The following is a 17428-nucleotide window of genomic DNA, read 5'->3' as shown; positions in this document are numbered from 1 at the left end:
AGAAAGAGGTTAGATACATAGAATGGTCAAAACAAAAGAGCCTTAAGGGATCATGGTCCCCTAATCTCCTGCATGTCACGGATGAAGAAACCAAGACACACAGAGGTCAAATATCTTTCCCAAGACGACATACAGGAAACCCCTCTTACAGGTCATTTAGGGTCTGTCCACAGTGGCTTTAGACGTGTGTACCACCAACAACTCTTGGCCAGACGTGGTGGCTCACACCTGTAATCCCAGCACTTTGGGAGGCTGAGGTGGGTGGATCACCTGAGGTCAGGAGTTCAAGGCCAACCTAGTCAACATGGTGAAACCTTATCTCTACTAATAATACAAAAATTAGCTGGGCATAGCTATTCGGGAGGCTGAGGCAGGAGAATCGCTTGAACCCAGGAGGCGGAGGTAGTGGTGAGCCGAGATCACGCCATTGCACTCCAGCCTGGGCAACAAGAGTGAAACTCCATCTCAAAAAAAAAAAAAAGAAAATGGCCGGGTGTGGTTGCACGAGCCTGTAATCCCAGCTACTCAGGAGGCTGAGGCACGAGACTTGCTTGAACTGGGGAGGCGGAGGTTGCAGTGAGCCAAGATCACACCACTGCACTCCAGCCTGGGTGACAGAGCGAAACTGTGTCTCAAAAATAAACAAACAAAAACCATATCTGGAGACATGCTGCATCTGAAATGAGAGACTTTCATGACCATGTCCAGAGAAAGGGAGGACGAGAACACCAGGAGATGGACTGGAGACCCTGATCCACAGACAAAACTGGAAGCCTTCAGCCTGGGAGAGCTCTCCAAGAGGCAGTGTGGACACCAGGCCCAGCAGGAGTGACTTTACAGTAGCAGGGAGCGGCTGGGGTGACCTTCACTTTTTACTTTAAAACAGCTTTTGAGTTGTATGAAATAATTGATTAAAATGTTTAATTTTGCGGTATCTTTACAAAAATGATTAAAGGGAGAAAAATACCTTTCTTGAGCAGATTGTGACAGAAGAGAAGGAGAGCAAGCCCCGAGTTTTGGAAAGCAGACGGATAAGGATGGTGGAATCAGCTGCTGAGATCCAGGAAAAAAGGACAAAAGTCCCCTGGGACCTAGAGATAAAGTGGTCTCAGGTATCCTGGAGACGAAGTGGCTATCATGTGGTAGAGTGGGACTTCAAGTTGCGTTTTTTTTTTCTTTTTTGAGACAGAGTCTCGCTCTGTGGCCCAGGCTGGAGTGCAGCGGCGCAATCTCGGCTCACTGCAAGCTCTGCCTCCTGGGTTCACACCATTCTCCTGCCTCAGCCTCCCAAGCAGTTGCGACTACAGGCACCCGCTACCATGCCTGGCTAATTTTATTTTATTTTATTTTATTTTTTTAGTAGAGACAGAGTTTCACAGTGTTAGCCAGGATGGTATCGATCTCCTGACCTCGTGATCCGCCCACCTTGGCCTCCCAAAGTGTTGGGATTACAGGCATGAGCCACCGCGCCCGGCCAAGTTGCCTTTTTTTTTTGAGACGGAGTCTCACCCTGTTGCCAGGCTGGAGTGCAATGGCACCATCTCGGCTCACTGCAACCTCCGTCTCCCAGGTTCAAGTGATTCTCTTGCTTCAGCCTCCAGAATAGCTGGGATGACAGGCGTGCGCCACCACGCCCAGCTAATTTTTGTATTTTTAGTAGAGATGTGGTTTCACCATGTTGGCCAGGAGGTCTCGATCTCTTGACCTCGTGATCTGCCCACCTCAGCTTCCCAAAGTGCTGGGATCACAGGCGTGAGCCACTGCGCGTGGCCCAAGTTGCCTTTTTATGTAAATTAAGAAGAAATCTAAATTTAATCAATCTGGAGATCATAAAACATTTCCATTTGTCAGAGTCAATAGTTAGAGAAGGGCCAAGCCTTAGGATTTTAGAATTAATTCCTAAAAAGGATTTTAAATTCTCCGTAATTGAGAACTCAAAAATACTGCCTCCATAACCAGCCTGGCCAACATACTGAAACCCCATCTCTATTAAAAATACAAAGATTAGCTGGGCATGGTGTATGCCTGTAATCCCAGCTACTCGGGAGGCTGAGGCAGGAGAATCACTTGAACCCCGGAGGCGGAGGTTGCGGTGAGCCGAGATGGCGCCACTGCACTCCAGCCTGGGAGACAGAGCAAAACAACATCTCAGGAAAAAAAAAAAAAAAACCTTCCACAGGATAGTTCACGGTGAAATGGGAATAATCTTCCAGGAACTGATGTCTTTGTGGTTGGCCCAGGAAAAAAATACCATGGCCATGTGGAATCCGTGGGGAATAAATGAGTCATTTTATAGGGAAGAATTTCCTGAATAGCTGAAGGTGAAACCTTTATGAGATGGGCATTTAAACTTTTAAATAGAAGTCTTTCTAAAATGGCCTCTTGGCCTCTGCATTCTAAAATACAGCACAAGGCACATTATTTCAACAATCCCATTTTTAAGGTGGCACCCTAGAGCCTGCTGGCACCTGGAACTCCTCTTTTCAGCATCTTGCTTTCCCTCTCTCACCACAGTCCCCCACCCCAACCCCCACCCTCCACGCGCTGGGCCTCCCCCACCCAACCTCCGCCCTCCCATCTCATCTCAACTCTCTGGTCACGCCTCAGCCCTCTATAGCACTGACAGTTATTCAGAGCTCAGCGGCCACACCCAATGGATCAGCAGTTTTCTGTCTCTATTTGTGAAAGCTACAGAACTGGAAACTACTGAAGACAGTCCCAGAACTAGGCTGCGGATAATTATAGCAAAAGGCAACGTTCCTTTGCCACAGCACACTTGATTTACATATTTTAGGAAGTCCTTACACCCTCAAAGCAGCCAAGCACAGGTGGTTTTAGCCACATTTTTACGACGAAACCAAGTTTTACAGGTTAGATGAGCTTTGTAAGGGCACCTGGTTGATAAACGGTAGAGAGATAACCTAATCCAGATCCTCTAACGCTAAATCCACACACGTTGCTACTTCTTGAATCACCTAATCTTAATGATCAGTTATCTAAAATCCACCCAGCGAATGGGCAGAAAGAGTAAAAGTTGATTATCTGGTTACAAAGGGTTTCGACAATGTGACTGGTCTGGTGTCATTGTTAATAGCCCGTAGGAGAAGAAATCATTGAGGATGGAGGAGTTTTGTTAATTTAGTTTCAGAAGAGTTGGCTTCAGGTGGTGGTTCACGCCTATGATCCCAGCACTCTGGGAGGCTGAGGCAGGCCTCACCTGAGGTCAGGAGTTCAAGACCAGCCTGGCCAACATGCAGAAACCCCGTCTCTACTAAAAATACAAAAATTAGCTGGGCGTGGTAGCACATGCCTGTAATCCCAGCTACTCGGGAGGCTGAGGCAGGAGACTCACTTGAAGCCAGGAAGCAGAGGTTGCAGTGAGGCGAGATTGCGTCCGTCCCTGCACTCCAGTCGAGGCTACAGAGCCAGACTCAGTCTCAAAAAAAAAAAAAGAAAGAGTTGGCTTCTGCTATCTCCATCTCCCAGTCCCTCAGACCAGGAATGTGTTTCTAACAATGTATCCATTTTAAACATATTCCAAGACAACAAACAGCGTCTTCTCTTCCAATAAGTTAATTATAACAGGATGTTAGCAGTTTGGCTCTTTGCAGAGAGTACACACCCCACACTCATGCAAACTGGAGTTGCTTTAAATTTGTGACCACATATCTCAAGTTGCCACCCAGCACTGCCTGGAAATGCTGCTGCATTTCTTAGCAAGTTTGCCTGTTCTTTTTTCAAGATGAATACTCCATTCCTCTCCTCCGTCCTCCAGCCTCCAGCCTCCAGCCTCCCTGTCATCTTGCTTTCGGTTCATGATCTTGCCTCGTGCACCAAGAAAAATTAAGCCATGATCAAGAGCTAACTCATCTTCCCTCCATCAACACTTCCATTTCCCTACATCCAACTGTGCATGCTGTCAGGCCTAACCTGCTGATAGGGTGACCAACTGTCTTGGTGTGCCTGGAACTGAGGGGGTTCCTGGGGTATGGAACTTGCTGGGTTTTTGGTTTTGGTTGTTTTTTTGTTTGTTTTGTTGTTTGTTTTGGGTTTTGTTTTGGTTTTGGTTTTTTTGGGAGACAGTCTTGCTCTAGCCCCCAGGCTGGAGTGCAATGGTGCAATCTCGGCTCACTGCAACCTCCACCTCCCAGGTTCAATCAATTCTCCTGCCTCAGTCTCCCGAGTAGCTGGAATTACAGGCGCCTGCCACCATGCCCAGCTAATTTTTTTTTCTTTTTTTTTTTTTTTAATTTTCAGTAGAAACGGGGTTTCACCATGTTGGCCAGGATGGTCTCAATCTCCTGACCTCGTGATCCGCCCGCCTCAGCCTCCCAAAGTGCTGGGATTACAGGGGTGAGCCACTGCGCCCAGCCCCAGCCCTTGGTCCTCTCTGTTCTTACTCCATGCTCTCCTGGTTGGGGCCAGGCAGTCTCTTGGCTGTAAATATCACCTACACACTGATGGCCCTTGCAGTGGAGAGAGTTCTGTCCCTTCTCGAAAGATATGCTCAAGTCCTAACCCCCAGTACCTGTGAATGGAATTTTATTTGGAAACAGGGTCTTTGCAGATGTGATCAAATTTTACCATGAGGTCATACTGAATTAGAGTGAGCCCTGATCTAATGACTGGTGTCCTTATAAGAGGAAACACAGAGACACAGACCAAGACGGCCACATGGAGATGGGGGCAGAAATTGCAGTTATGCTGCTCTAAGCCAAGAAACACCAAGGATTCTGAGCACCAGCAGCTAGAAAGAGGCAAAGGAGGATTCTTCCCTAGAACCTTCAGAGGGAACATGACCCTGCCAGCACTGTAATTTTGGGCTTCTATCCCCCAGAACTGCAAGACAATAGCCTTCAGAACAATAAGTGCCTGTTGTTTTAAGCCACTCAGTTTGTGGTAATTATAGCAACCGTAAGAAACTAATACAACCCCCAATTTATATCTCTAGCCTGGGCCGGGTGCAGTGGCTCACACCTGTAACCCAGCACTTTGGGAGGCTGAGGCGAGCAGATCACTCAAGGCCAGGAGTTCGAGACCAGCCTTCCCAACATGGTGAAACCCCATCTCTACTAAAAATACAAAAATTAGCTGAGCATGGTGGCACACACCTGTAGTTCCAGCTAGTCAGGAGGCTGAGGCAGGAGAATCTCTTGAACCCGCGAGGTGGAGGTTGCAGTGAACTGAGATCACACCACCGCACTCCAGCCTGGGCAACAGAGCAAGACTCTGTCTCAAAAAAAAAAATTTGCTGTACTGCTCCCCTGAACACCAGAGTTGTATATAGCCAGCTACACACTTGGCCTCTCTTCTTGGTTGTCTGTTAAGGATCCCAAACTTAACGGATCCAAAAGTTAAGTTTTGATTTTTTTTTTTTTTTTTTTAACCAGACCCTCTTCTCATTTCTCCCAACTCAGTAAATGACAAGGCCATTCAGCTATAGCTGTTAAGTCCAACAACTTAGAAGTCATCCTTGATTTGTCTCTCACCCCGCCCCCTACATATCTAATTTATCAGCAATTTCCATCAGCTGTGCATTCAAGCGGTTTCTTCTGCCAGCCATCATCGCATCTTGCCTCACTAGTTTATTTCAGGAACACAAGAACTTAGTCACTTAATCACTGCTATCTCCCAGGCCTGGGATATGATAGACACCCAGTGAATATTTGTTAGACCAGTGAAGTAAAACCTTATTAATGCAAACATTCCCCTGATAGAGAATTTGTGATCGTTTAAACATAGGCTACAATGCAAATTAACAACATAACTAAGATAAGGAAGCATTTTAACTATGTAGAACTGTTTACAAACAACATACCTACTAATTATTTGTATACTCTTTATGATCCCTAAGTATCTCTTTTAAAGGACCTGGTTTACTTGGTTATGCAAAGCCTAGATCATTCCTTGCAGCTTATTTCAATACATTTAAATTATATTAAAAACTTAGCCAGGCATGGAGGCGCATGCCTGTAGTCCCAGCTACTTGGGGGGTTGAGGTGGGAGGATCACTTGAGCCCAGGAGGCAGAGGCTGTAGTAAACCATGTTCATGACACTGCACTCCAGTGTGGGTGACAAAGTGAGATCCTGTCTAAAACAAAATAAAACAAAAAAACTTAAAAAATTGTATATCCTTGAAAGTAATATAATTGTACTTCTTTAAAAGAAAACAAATTCTACAATTCAAACTTTTGCAGTGATCACATTAGAAAGTAGACCCTATAAATGCCTTAAATTCTTGGTGTCCGTAGTCTCTACCTTGCCTAGCATTCCAAAAATCCCTCTTGAGGCTGGGCGCAGTGGCTCACGCCTTTAATCTCAGCACTTTGGGAGGCCAAGGCAGGCAGATCACCTGAGGTCAGGAGTTTGAGACCAGCCTGGTCAACACAGGGAAATCCCATCTCTATTGAAAATAGAAACATTAGCCGGGCATGATGGCACGCGCCTGTAATCCCCACTACTCGGGAGACTGAGGCAGGAGAATTGCTTGAACCCAGGAGGTGGAAGTTGCAGTGAGCCAAGATTGCACCACTGCCCTCCAGCCTGGGCAACAGAGTGACACTCCGTCTCAAACAACAACAACAAAACGCCTCTTGAAACAGTCAAGCCTTTTGACACCGAGGAAATCATCTTAGCTGTGATTGGTTTGGAAAAAAGAGAGGGACACTCTCACGCAGTCCCCAACACCCTACTAAAACTTTCAACTTTCAGCAACACGTTTCTTCAGTATATATTCAGTGGCCCAAAATGTCATTTTCCCAGACAAACGGCTGCATATCGTTCACTTCTTTGAAGTTTGGTTCAGCTCTCAAAGTACTTCCTGAAGCCTTATCTCAGTTCAGACACAGTGCCGGGGTCAAGGGCTCAAAGATGAGTAAACAATACAAGGTCCCGGTCCTTTAGAATCTTCTTCCATTGAGGGATGATGATATTAGTTATATTAATTACATAGTGATTTAGCCGGGCGCAGTGGCTCATGCCTGCAATCCTAGCATTTCGGGAGGCTGAGGCTGGCGTATCACTTGAGGTCAGGAGTTTGAGACTGCCTAGGCAACATAGTGAGACCTCGTCTCTACTAAAATACAAAAAATTAGCCAGGTGTGGTGGCACACACCTGTAGTCCTAGCTACTTAGGAGGCTGAGGCAGGAGAATCACTTGAACCTGGGAGGCGGAGGTTGCAGTGAGCTGAGATGGCCCCATTGCACTCCAGCCTGGGTGACAAAGCGAGACTCTATCTCCCAAAAAAAAGAAAAAAGAAAAAAAACATATATATATATATATATATATGGGTTTTATTCACAGGGACAGACTATAGTAAGAGCTAGGGTTGGGGTGCATAATGTATGGGCATGTGTGTATAGGTTGCTAAATAAAATTATAGCAGGCCATTGGTTTAGACTGAGCTCCTGCCCTAGGCCCAACAGACCAAACCAAAATGGAACTATTCATGCTCAAGTTCCACACCACCAAGCCAAAACTGTTCATCTGACCTTCCGAGAAATCAGGAGAAACAGCGATAACAGCCGAATCCTCAAAAAGGCCAGCTTTAGCCAGCATCATAAGGACGTGTCCCTGCTTTAGCCTTTTCAATGAGGTCAAACTCCCCATGCTGGTCAGGAGGGAGCCTGCGCCTGTCAAGAGTCACCGCACACCAGCCTGGGCCACAGAGTGAGACCCCAGCTCTAGTTTAAAACAAAAAAAAATTAAACCCTTTATAAGACCCTTTATAAGGAAAGTAACTCTGAGGCGACCCGTCTGCTTTTTGTTCTCTGTTTCCGCTTTCCTCAGCTCTTTTCTGTCTTTAAAGCTAATCTCCTCTGCTCAGCTCCTTGGAACATTCATTTCATTTCGTAGAATAAGGCATTGCATGATTCCAGAACTGCAAATAAAAGCCAATTGGTTTGTTCTCTTTTTTGTGTGTGGAGAATGAGGTCTCACTATATTGCCCAGGCAGGTCTCGAGCGATCCTCCCACCTCTGCCTCCTAGCTTGGTGTGAGCCACATGGCCTGGCCCAATTGGGATCTTCCTTTTTTTTTTTGAGTCGGAGTCTCGTTCTATTGCCCAGGCTGGAGTGCAGTGGCGTGATCTTGGCTCACTGCAAACTCTGCCTGCCGGGTTCAAAAGATCCTACTGCCTCAGCCTCCAGAGTACCTGGGACTACAGGTGCATGCCACCACACCAAGCTAATTTTTGTATTTTTAGTAGAGAGGATGTTTCACCATGTTGGCCAGGCTGGTCTTGAACTCCTGTCCTCAAGTGATCCACCTGCCTCAGCCTCCCAAAGTGCTGGGATTACAGGCGTGAGCCACTGTGCCCGGCCCCCATTAGGATCTTTAACTAACTGAACATGTTGTAATTTGGAGTCTCACTCCATCACCCAGGCTGGAGTGCAGTTGTGCAATCTCGGCTCACTGTAACCTCCGCCTCCCAGGTTCAAGCAATTGTGGTGCCTCAGCCTCCCTAGTAGCTAGAACTACAGGCGTTTGCCACCATACCCAGATAATTTTTTTTTTTTTTTGAGATGGAGTCTCACTCTGTCGCCCAGGCTGGAGTACAGTGGTGCGATCTCGGCTCACTGCAAGTTCCGCCTACTGGGTTCAGGCCATTCTCCTACCTCAGCCTACCGAGTAGCTGGAGTACAGGCGCCTGCAATCACGCCCGGCTAATTATTTGTATTTTTAGTAGAGACGGGGTTTCACCGTGTTAGCCAGGATGGTCTTGATCTCCTGACCTCGTGATCCGCGCGCCTCGGCCTCCCAAAGTGCTGAGATTACACACATGAGCCACCGCGCCCAGCCATTTTTTTGTATTTTTAGTAGAGACGGGGTTTCACTGTGTTGGCCAGGCTGGTCTCAAACTCCTGGCCTCACGTGATCCGCCCACCTCAACTTCCCAAAGTTCTGGGATTGTAGGTGTGAGCCACTGCATGGGGTCTACATATTTTTGTCTTTTGACCAGATACAGCAACAGGTAATTCCACCAGGGGGAGAGGTGCCAGAAACAGAGAAGGTGACCTGTGAAACTGATTGAGTTCACAAAGTGGACAAGATAGGAAAAACAAAAAGCACAGTTCATCCACGTGTCTACACTCAATCATAAACCAAACATCACATGAAAAACCTCATAGGGTTTAGAGAATAACTCTTGTAACTAGAGCTCTGGCCCCTAGCTATCAAAACCACAAAAATTGGCTGGGCGCCGGTGGCTCACGCCTGTAATCCCAGCACTTTGGGAGGCCAAGGTGGGCAGATCACGAAGTCAAGAGATCAAGACCATCCTGGCCAACATTGTGAAACCCCATCTCTACTAAAAATACAAAAATTAGCCAGGCGTGGCTGGGTGCGGTGGCTCACGCCTGTAATCCCAGCATTTTGGGAGGCTGAGGTAGGCAGATCACAAGGTCAGGAGTTCAAGACCAGCCTGACCAACATGGTGAAACCCCGACTCTACTAAAAAATACAAAAATTAGCCGGGCGTGGTAGCGTGTGCCTGTAATCCCAGCTACTCAGGAGATTGAGGCAGGAGAATCGCTTGAACCCCGGAGGTGGAGGTTGCAGTGAGCTGAGATTGTGCCACTGCACTCCAGCCTGGGTGACAGAGCAAGACTCCGTCTCAAAAAAAAAAAAAATTAGCCGGGCGTGGTGCCTACAGTCCCAGCTACTTGGGAGGCTGAGGCAGGAGAGTTGCTTGAACCCAGGAGGCGGAGGTTGCAGTGAGCTGAGATCGCGCCACTGTACTCCAGCCTGGGCAACAGTGAGAGACTCTGTCTCAAAAAAAAAAAAAACACACACAAAAGTTGAGAGGTTTAAAACCCATCATGACCACAGAGTGAGACTTGCGTGCTGATTGAAGAGTCCGACAGTGGTCATCCCAGGTGGGCAACATCAATTTCCAGGATGGCTCCCACCAGATCATCATCTCCCGCCAACCTTCATCTCTCACCTCTTTTTTCTTTCAGGGGAAAAAAAAACAAAACTTCTAAACAGCCACATTGTTCACAATAATTCAGTGCTTACCCAGCTGCCGAACTTCAATAGAAGAACTAAATAATACAAGATGCTGGGCCTGTTCCAGTCCCCTGAGACCTGACCGTTCCTGCTGGGCAACTCAGATGCCTCATCCACCTGGGGTCAACCCCTGCAAGCTGAAAGAACTTGAGATTTTGTTTACACTGAAACAAAAGAAGGATCTGGGGAGACACTTTGGTCAGGCAAGAGCTTCAGCCTCCTGCAGCCAGCTGCAGGGATGATGGCCCATGGGGAGGTGGCAGACCTCGGAGGAGTCTTTTTTTTTTTTTTTTTTTTTTTTTTTTTTTTTTTTTTTGAGGCGGAGTCTCGCTCTGTCGCCCAGGCTGGAGTGCAGTGGCCAGATCTCAGCTCACTGCAAGCTCCGCCTCCTGGGTTTACGCCATTCTCCTGCCTCAGCCTCCCGAGTAGCTGGGACTACAGGCGCCCGCCACCTCGCCCGGCTAGTTTTTTTTGTATTTTTAGTAGAGACGGGGTTTCACCGTGTTAGCCAGGATGGTCTTGATCTCCTGACCTCGTGATCCGCCCGTCTCAGCCTCCCAAAGTGCTGGGATTACAGGCTTGAGCCACCGCGCCCGGCCAAGGAGGAGTCTTTTCTGACTGCAAACACAGTCCAAGTTACCCTGGAGCAGAGTTTCTCAACAGTGGCGCCCTTGGCATTTTGGGCCAAAGGATTCTTTGCTGTGGGAGGCTGTCCTGTATGTCGCAGGATGTTGAGGCAACTAGGGGGGCTTCCACTGGAATACAGTGGGCAGAAGGCACTTACTGGATGCTAGCAGAAGCCCCCCTAGTTGTGACAACCAAAACTGTGTCCAGACAGTGCCAAATGTTCCCCGGGAGGGATATCGCCCCTGGTTGAGAACCACTGCCCCAGGGGAGAAAGAAGGTACAAAAGCCAGGGAGCACCCCAGTACGAATCAGACATTGAGGAACACGGGGTGGGGCACGGTGGGGACCAGGAGATGAGGACTGGGTGCCTGTGGTAGCACGGAGACGGGTGGTCACGTGGTTCAGGGAGCTGGAATGCCCTGTGGTGATCCTGCCTGGGGGGGTCCAGGCCAGGCTGTCAAACCAACATGGCAGCCACACCCCCACCATAACCCCTACCCTGACTCAGCTAGAGGGCTTCTGCTCCTTTCTGAGTCTGTATGTGCACTACTATGAAAAAGAAAAGGTCGGTGAATCCACACCCCCATCAGGAACCTCTGGGAGTTACAATGGATGATATTTATTGGGTGCTTACTCTGTGCCAAGCACCGTCCCAAGCCCTTTCCATGAATGCTCTCATTTAATCCTCGTGACAACCCCATGCAGGAGGTACTAGTTGAGTATCCCTTATCCCAAATGCGTGGGACCGGAGGTGTTTCTGATTTCAGATTTTTTCAGGTTTTGGAACATTTGCATATACATAATGAGCTATCTTGGTGATAGAACCCAAGTTTAAATATCAACTTCATCTCTGGCCAGGCACAGTGGCTCACGCCTGTAATCCCAGCACATTTGGGAGGCCGAGGAGGGCAGATCACCTGAGGTCGGGAATTCAACACCAGCCTGACCAACGTGGAGAAACTCTGTCTCTACTAAAAAATTTTAAAAATACAAAATTAGCCAGGCATGGCGGTGCATGCCTGTAATCCCAGCTACTCGGGAGACTGAGGCAGAAGAATCACTTGAACCTGGGAGGCGGAGTTTGCAATGAGCTGAGATCGCACCACTGCACTCCAGCCTGGGCAACAACAGTGAAACTCCATCTCAAAAAAAAAAAATCATCTGTTTCATATACACCTTATACACACATGAGGTATGTGTATAAGGTAATTTTACACAATTTTTTTTTTTTTTTTTTTTTTGGAGACAGAGTCTCACTCTGTCACCCAGAGTGGAGTGCAGTGGCATGATCTTGGCTCACTGCAAGCAATTATCCTGCCTCAGCCTCTGGAGTAGCTGGGACTACAGGCACACACCACCACGCCAGGCTAATTTTTGTATTTTCAGTGGAGACAGGGTTTCACCATGTTGGCCAGGCTGGTCTTGAACTCCTGACCTCAGGTGATCTGCCCACCTCAGCCTCCCAAAGTGCTGGGATTACAGGTGTGAGCCACCGTGCCTGACCAATTTTATACAATGCTTTAAACATTTGTGCATTAAACAGAGTTTTGACTGTGACCTGTCACATGAGGTCAGGTATGGCATTTTCCATTTGTGGCGTCATGTCAGCACTCAAAAAATTTCAGGTTTTGGGACATTTTGGACTTTGGATTTTTGGATTAGGGATGCTCAACCTGCACTATCACTGTAAATGTGGCAAATGGAGAAGTGAGGTTCAGAGCCCAGTAAAGGCCTGCTTGGGGTCAGGCAGCCCATGGCAGGTGAGGCTGGACATGCCCTGAGGCCTGGGTGTGGGAGACTGGCTGGGATGCGGGTACCCACAGGCACACCTCAGCCCCGCACACTGGCAGTTAGGAGAAAGAGAATGGAAGAGAGAAAGGGAGTTGAGAAAAGCAAGAAGAGCATGAATGAATAAAGGGAGAGGTGAGATGGACAGGGAGGGGGTGGAGAGATGGAGGAAGGCCCATCCCTGGGTGATTTGAGGGCTGCTATGACCACTCGCCCCAGGGGCTGGGTCATCTCTCCTCGGAGCCAGGAGGCTGCCCACGCCCTGGGCTTCCTCAGGAAGAAGCACGCACAGCCCCCTTGTTGAGGCAGAGGGTTGGTTCCAGATCGGTCCTTCTCTGTGCCCACAGGCCCCCTTTCCCAAATCTCTGGCCTCCTCGCCTGCACTGACTTCCCGCCGTTACACCACCTGCCCCTGGACCTAGAGTGGGCCCGGCCGCTGCCTCTACTTGGATTGACCACTGCGGCTCTCACCCCCCTGTAGACTGCACAGCCAGACACCCACCTGACCCAGCCCCTCCCCACCGCTGGCCTTCCTTTTTCAGCTCCTTGCCCTCCCCTCTGACCCATGGCTCACAGACCCTCCCTGCACGGGCCAGTCCTCATGACTGTCCTTCCACTCTGAGTACTTAGGCCTCGGTCAACACCCCAGCCCTCAGCAATGCCTGCCGGAAACCAGTCACCCAATCCCAGGGCCCCACTCTCACCCTTACCCAAACCTCCTCCTTCCCGCCTCTCAGCCCACACTCACTGACTCATCCAGCCCCCGCCATCCCTCTGAAGTCAACCCTCAAAGCCTGTGCCAGGACAGCACAGCCCCCACCCCCTGCCACCATCCTCTCCTGTAAATTCTCAAAGAATGGTCCAGACTCCTACATGAGAACTACCAGGGCCCTTTGCTTAGAATACCATGACAGTGAAATAAGCCAGACACAAAAGGACAAATGCTATGTAACTCCACTTATCTGAGGTACCTGCAGTAGTCATATTCACAGAAACAAAGTAGGGCTGGGTGCGGTGACTCTTGCCTGTAATCCCAGCACTTCGAGAGGCGAAGACGGGTGGATCGCTTGAGGTCAGGAGGTCAAGACCAGCCTGGCCAACATAGTGAAAACCCATCTCTACTAAAAATACAAAAATTAGCCGGCACAGTGGTGCATGCCTATAACCCAGCTACTCAGGAGGCTGAGGCACAAAAATCGCTTGACCTCCAATCACTTGGAGGTTGCAGTGAGCCAAGTTCACACCACTGTACTCCACCCTGGGCAACAGAGCAAGACTCCATCTCAAAAAAAAAAAAAAAAAAAAAAAAAAAAAGGCCAGGCGCGGTGGCTCACGTCTGTAATCCCAACACTTTGGGAGGCCGAGGTGGGTGGATCACAAGATCAGGAGTTCGAGACCAGCCTGGTCAAGATGGTGAAACCCTGTCTCTACCAAAGATACAAAATAATTAGCCGGGCATGGTGGCGGGCACCTGTAATCCCAGCTACTTGAGAGGCTGAGGGAGGAGAATCGCTTGAACCCAGGAGGCAGAGGTTGCAGTGAGCCAAGATTGCGCCACTGTACTGCAGCCTGGGTGAAAGGTCAAGACTCCATCTCAAAAAAAAAAAAAAAAAAAAGAGCTATATAAAACAATGATGGGAACCAGGCTCGGTGGCTCACGCCTATAATCCCAGCACTTTGGGAGGCTGAGGCTAGAGGACTGCTTGAGCCCAGGAGTTCCAGACCAGCCTGGACAACATGGTGAGACACCCACCTCTACAAAAAAATAAACAAAATTAGCTGGGCATGTGGTGTGTGCCTGTAGTCTCAGCTACTCGGGAGGCTAGGGTGGGAGGATCACTGGAGGCTTGGAGGTTGAGGCTGCAGTGAGCCATGATCACACCACTACACTCCAGCCTGGATGACAGAGTGAGACCCTATCTTAAAAAAAAAAAAAAATAGGTAAGTGAGGTGACAGACATGTTAATTAGCTTGATTTAATCACTGCACATTGTATACATATATCAAATATGTCAATCAAAATAATAGTAATAATTTATAAATAAAATAATTTAAAAATTAGAAATGCAATGACAAAATCAGAAATCTTGGAAGTGGGGCCCAGAAACCTACATTTTTTTTTTTTTTTTTTTGAGATGGAGTCTCACTCTGTTGCCCAGGCTGTGCAGTGGCACAATCTTGACTCACTGCAACCTCCACCTCCCAGGTTCAAGTGATTCCCATGCCTCAGCCTCCTGAGTAGCTGGGATTACAGGTGTGCACCACCACGCCCAGCTAATTTTTGTGTATTTAGTAGAGACAGGGTTTCACCATGTTAGTCAGGCTGGTCCTCAACTCCTGACCTCATGATCTGCCCTCCGCCTCCTAAAGTGCTGGGATTTCAGGCGTGAGCCACCAGACTTAGCCCTCAGAAACTTATATCTTTAACCAGCTCCTCAGTGATTCTTATACAGCTTAAGTGGAAGAACTGAGAAGTGCTGCTGCTTCTTACCTGTGTAAGCTCAGCCAAATTGCCAAAACTACACAGCCTCAATTCCCCCACCTGCAAATGGACACGACACCTTCCTCACAAGGATCTTGTGAGAGTCACATGAGATAACGAATATAAAGAGCCGGGGAGTGACAGCTGCTTGACAAAAGTGAGCTGGACGTTTAGTCAGTTCATGGACGTCCACTGAGCACCCCATGTGGGGTCCTGGAAATACGAGAGTGAGCAAACAATGTCCCAACATCCCAGTGCTTGCAGACAGTCGGGGGGTCTTCCTTCTCCCACCTTCAGGCCTCTGAAAGCTACCTGCTGGAAAGGAATACCTGACAACAGGTAGGGAGGATCTTGACCTCAGAGGCTGGTGAAGAAGAGTGACCCAGGAGAAGCCACTGCATGGGCAGGGACAGCAACAGAGGCAAGGTGCAGAGGGTCATCAGAGCACTTAAAAGGGGACCGTGGGCCGGGCACGGTGGCTCATCCCCGTAATCCCAACATTTTGGGAGGCCGAGGTGGGCGGATCACCTGAGGTCAGGAGTTCAAGACCAGCCTGACCAACAAGGTGAAACCCTGTCTCTACTAAAAATACAAAAATCAGCCAGGCATGGTGGCAGGCGCCTGTAGTCCCAGCTACTCAGGAGGCTGAAACAGGAGAATTGCTCGAACCCAGGAGTCAGAGGTTGCAGTGAGCCGAGATCACGCCATTGCACTCCAGCCTGGGCAACAGAGCAAGACTCTGTCTCCAAAAAAAAAAGGCGGGGAGACCCCTGCAGCCATCAAAATGAGCGAGATCCTGTCTTTTGCGGGAATGTGGATGGAGCTGGAGGCCCTTATCCTCAGCAAACTAACACAGGAACAGAATACCAAATATGGCATGTTCTCATTTATAAGTGGAAGCTAAATGATGCACACTCATAAACACAAACAAGGAAGCAACGGACGCTGGGGTCTATTAGGTTGGTGCAAAAGTAACTGCAGTTTGCATTGTTGAAATCTGTGTTTGATATTGGAATATATTCTTAAATAAATGTGGTTATGTTATACATATCTTTTTTTTTTAGACGGAGTCTCACTCTGTCACCCAGGCTGGAGTACAGTGGCGCGATCTCAGCTCACTGAAAACTCTGCCTTCTGGGCTCAGGTGATTCTCCTGCCTCAGCCTCCCAAGTAGCTGGTATTACAGGCACCTGCCATCACACCCGGCTGATTTTTGTATTTTTAGTACAGACGAGGTTTCACCATGTTGCCCAGGCTGGTCTCAAGCTCCTGACCTCAGGTGATCCACCTGCCTCAGTCTCCCAAAGTGCTGGGATTACAGGCATGAGTCACCACACCCGGCTATGTATCATTTAAAGGCACATTTCTCTCCTTCAGTTTTTTTGCTAATGACTTATTACTTGCTGTTTATTTTATGTTTATTTTAGACTATGGAAATTATGTTAGACCAAAAGCAAATTCAAGCTATGTTCTTTTTTTTTTTTTTTTTTTTTTTTTTTAAGAGACGGAGTCTTGCCTTGTCACCCAGTCTGGAGCGCAGTGGCGCAATCTCGGTTCAGTGCAAGCTCCACCTCCCGGGTTCATGCCATTCTCCTGCCTCAGTCTCCCAAGTAACTGGGACTACAGGCACCTGCCACCACGCCCAGCTAATTTTTTACATTTTTAGTAGAGACGGGATTTCACCATGTTAACCAGGATGATCTCAATCTCCTGACCTTGTGATCTGCCCGCTTCAGCCTCCCAAAGTGCTGGGATTACAGGCGTGAGCCACCGCGCCCGGCCCCAAGGTATTTTCTTATTCGAGTTCAAAATGGGTTGTAAAGCAGCAGAGACAACTGGCAACATCAGTGCATTCGGCCCAGGAACCGCTAATGAACATACAGTGCAGTGGTGGTTCAAGTAGTTCTCGCCGGAGGCTGAGGCAGCCAGATCACCTGAGGTCAGGAGTTCGAGACCAGCCCTTCCAACATGGTGAAACCCCCATCTCTACTAAAAATACAAAAATTAGCTGGGCATGGTGGTGCACGGTTGTAATTCCAGCTACATGGGAGACTGAGGCAGGAGAATCACTTGAACCTGGCAGGCAGAGGTTGTAATGAGCCGAGATTGTGCCACTGCTCTCCACCCTGCCTGGGAGACAGAGCAAGACTCCATCTCAAAATAGAGTTTTGCAAAGGAGACAAGAGCCTTGAAGACAACGAGCGCAGTGGCGCCAGTCATTAGAAGTTGACAATGACCAATTGAGAGAAATAATCAAAACCGACCCTCTTAAAACTACACGAGAAATTCCCGAAGAACTCAACATGGACACTGGACGGATGTTCAGCATTTGAAGCAAACTGGAAAGGTGAAAAAGCTTGATAAATGGGTGCCTCATGAGCTGAGCAAAAATTAAAAAACAAAACAAAACATCATTTTGAAATGTCTTCTCTTATTCTACACAACAACAATGAACCATTTCTCGATCAGGTTGTGACGTGAGACAAAAAGTGGATTTTATACAACAACTGGTGATGACCAG

At 48.3% G+C, this 17428-nt stretch overlaps 1 protein-coding gene across 2 annotated transcripts in view; it reads right to left on the bottom strand.

The window, feature by feature from the left end:
* Window positions 1-17428, bottom strand: part of AHNAK (AHNAK nucleoprotein) — a 113453-nt gene that overhangs the window by 26237 nt on the left and 69788 nt on the right. The window contains exon 6 of one of the 2 annotated variants that reach the window (XM_045370511.2): window positions 9920-9954. The exons of the other annotated variant lie outside the window; for it this stretch is intronic. Coding sequence (XP_045226446.1) covers window positions 9935-9954 — 20 coding nt within the window. The 3' untranslated portion in view covers window positions 9920-9934. Of the gene's footprint in view, window positions 1-9919; window positions 9955-17428 lie in introns of those variants that run through there. 2 annotated transcript variants of the gene reach the window in all.

This window comes from Macaca fascicularis, chromosome 14, assembly GCF_037993035.2.
Source record: "Macaca fascicularis isolate 582-1 chromosome 14, T2T-MFA8v1.1".
Taxonomy (NCBI): domain Eukaryota; kingdom Metazoa; phylum Chordata; class Mammalia; order Primates; family Cercopithecidae; genus Macaca; species Macaca fascicularis.
This window is presented reverse-complemented; position numbering and strand designations above follow the sequence as displayed.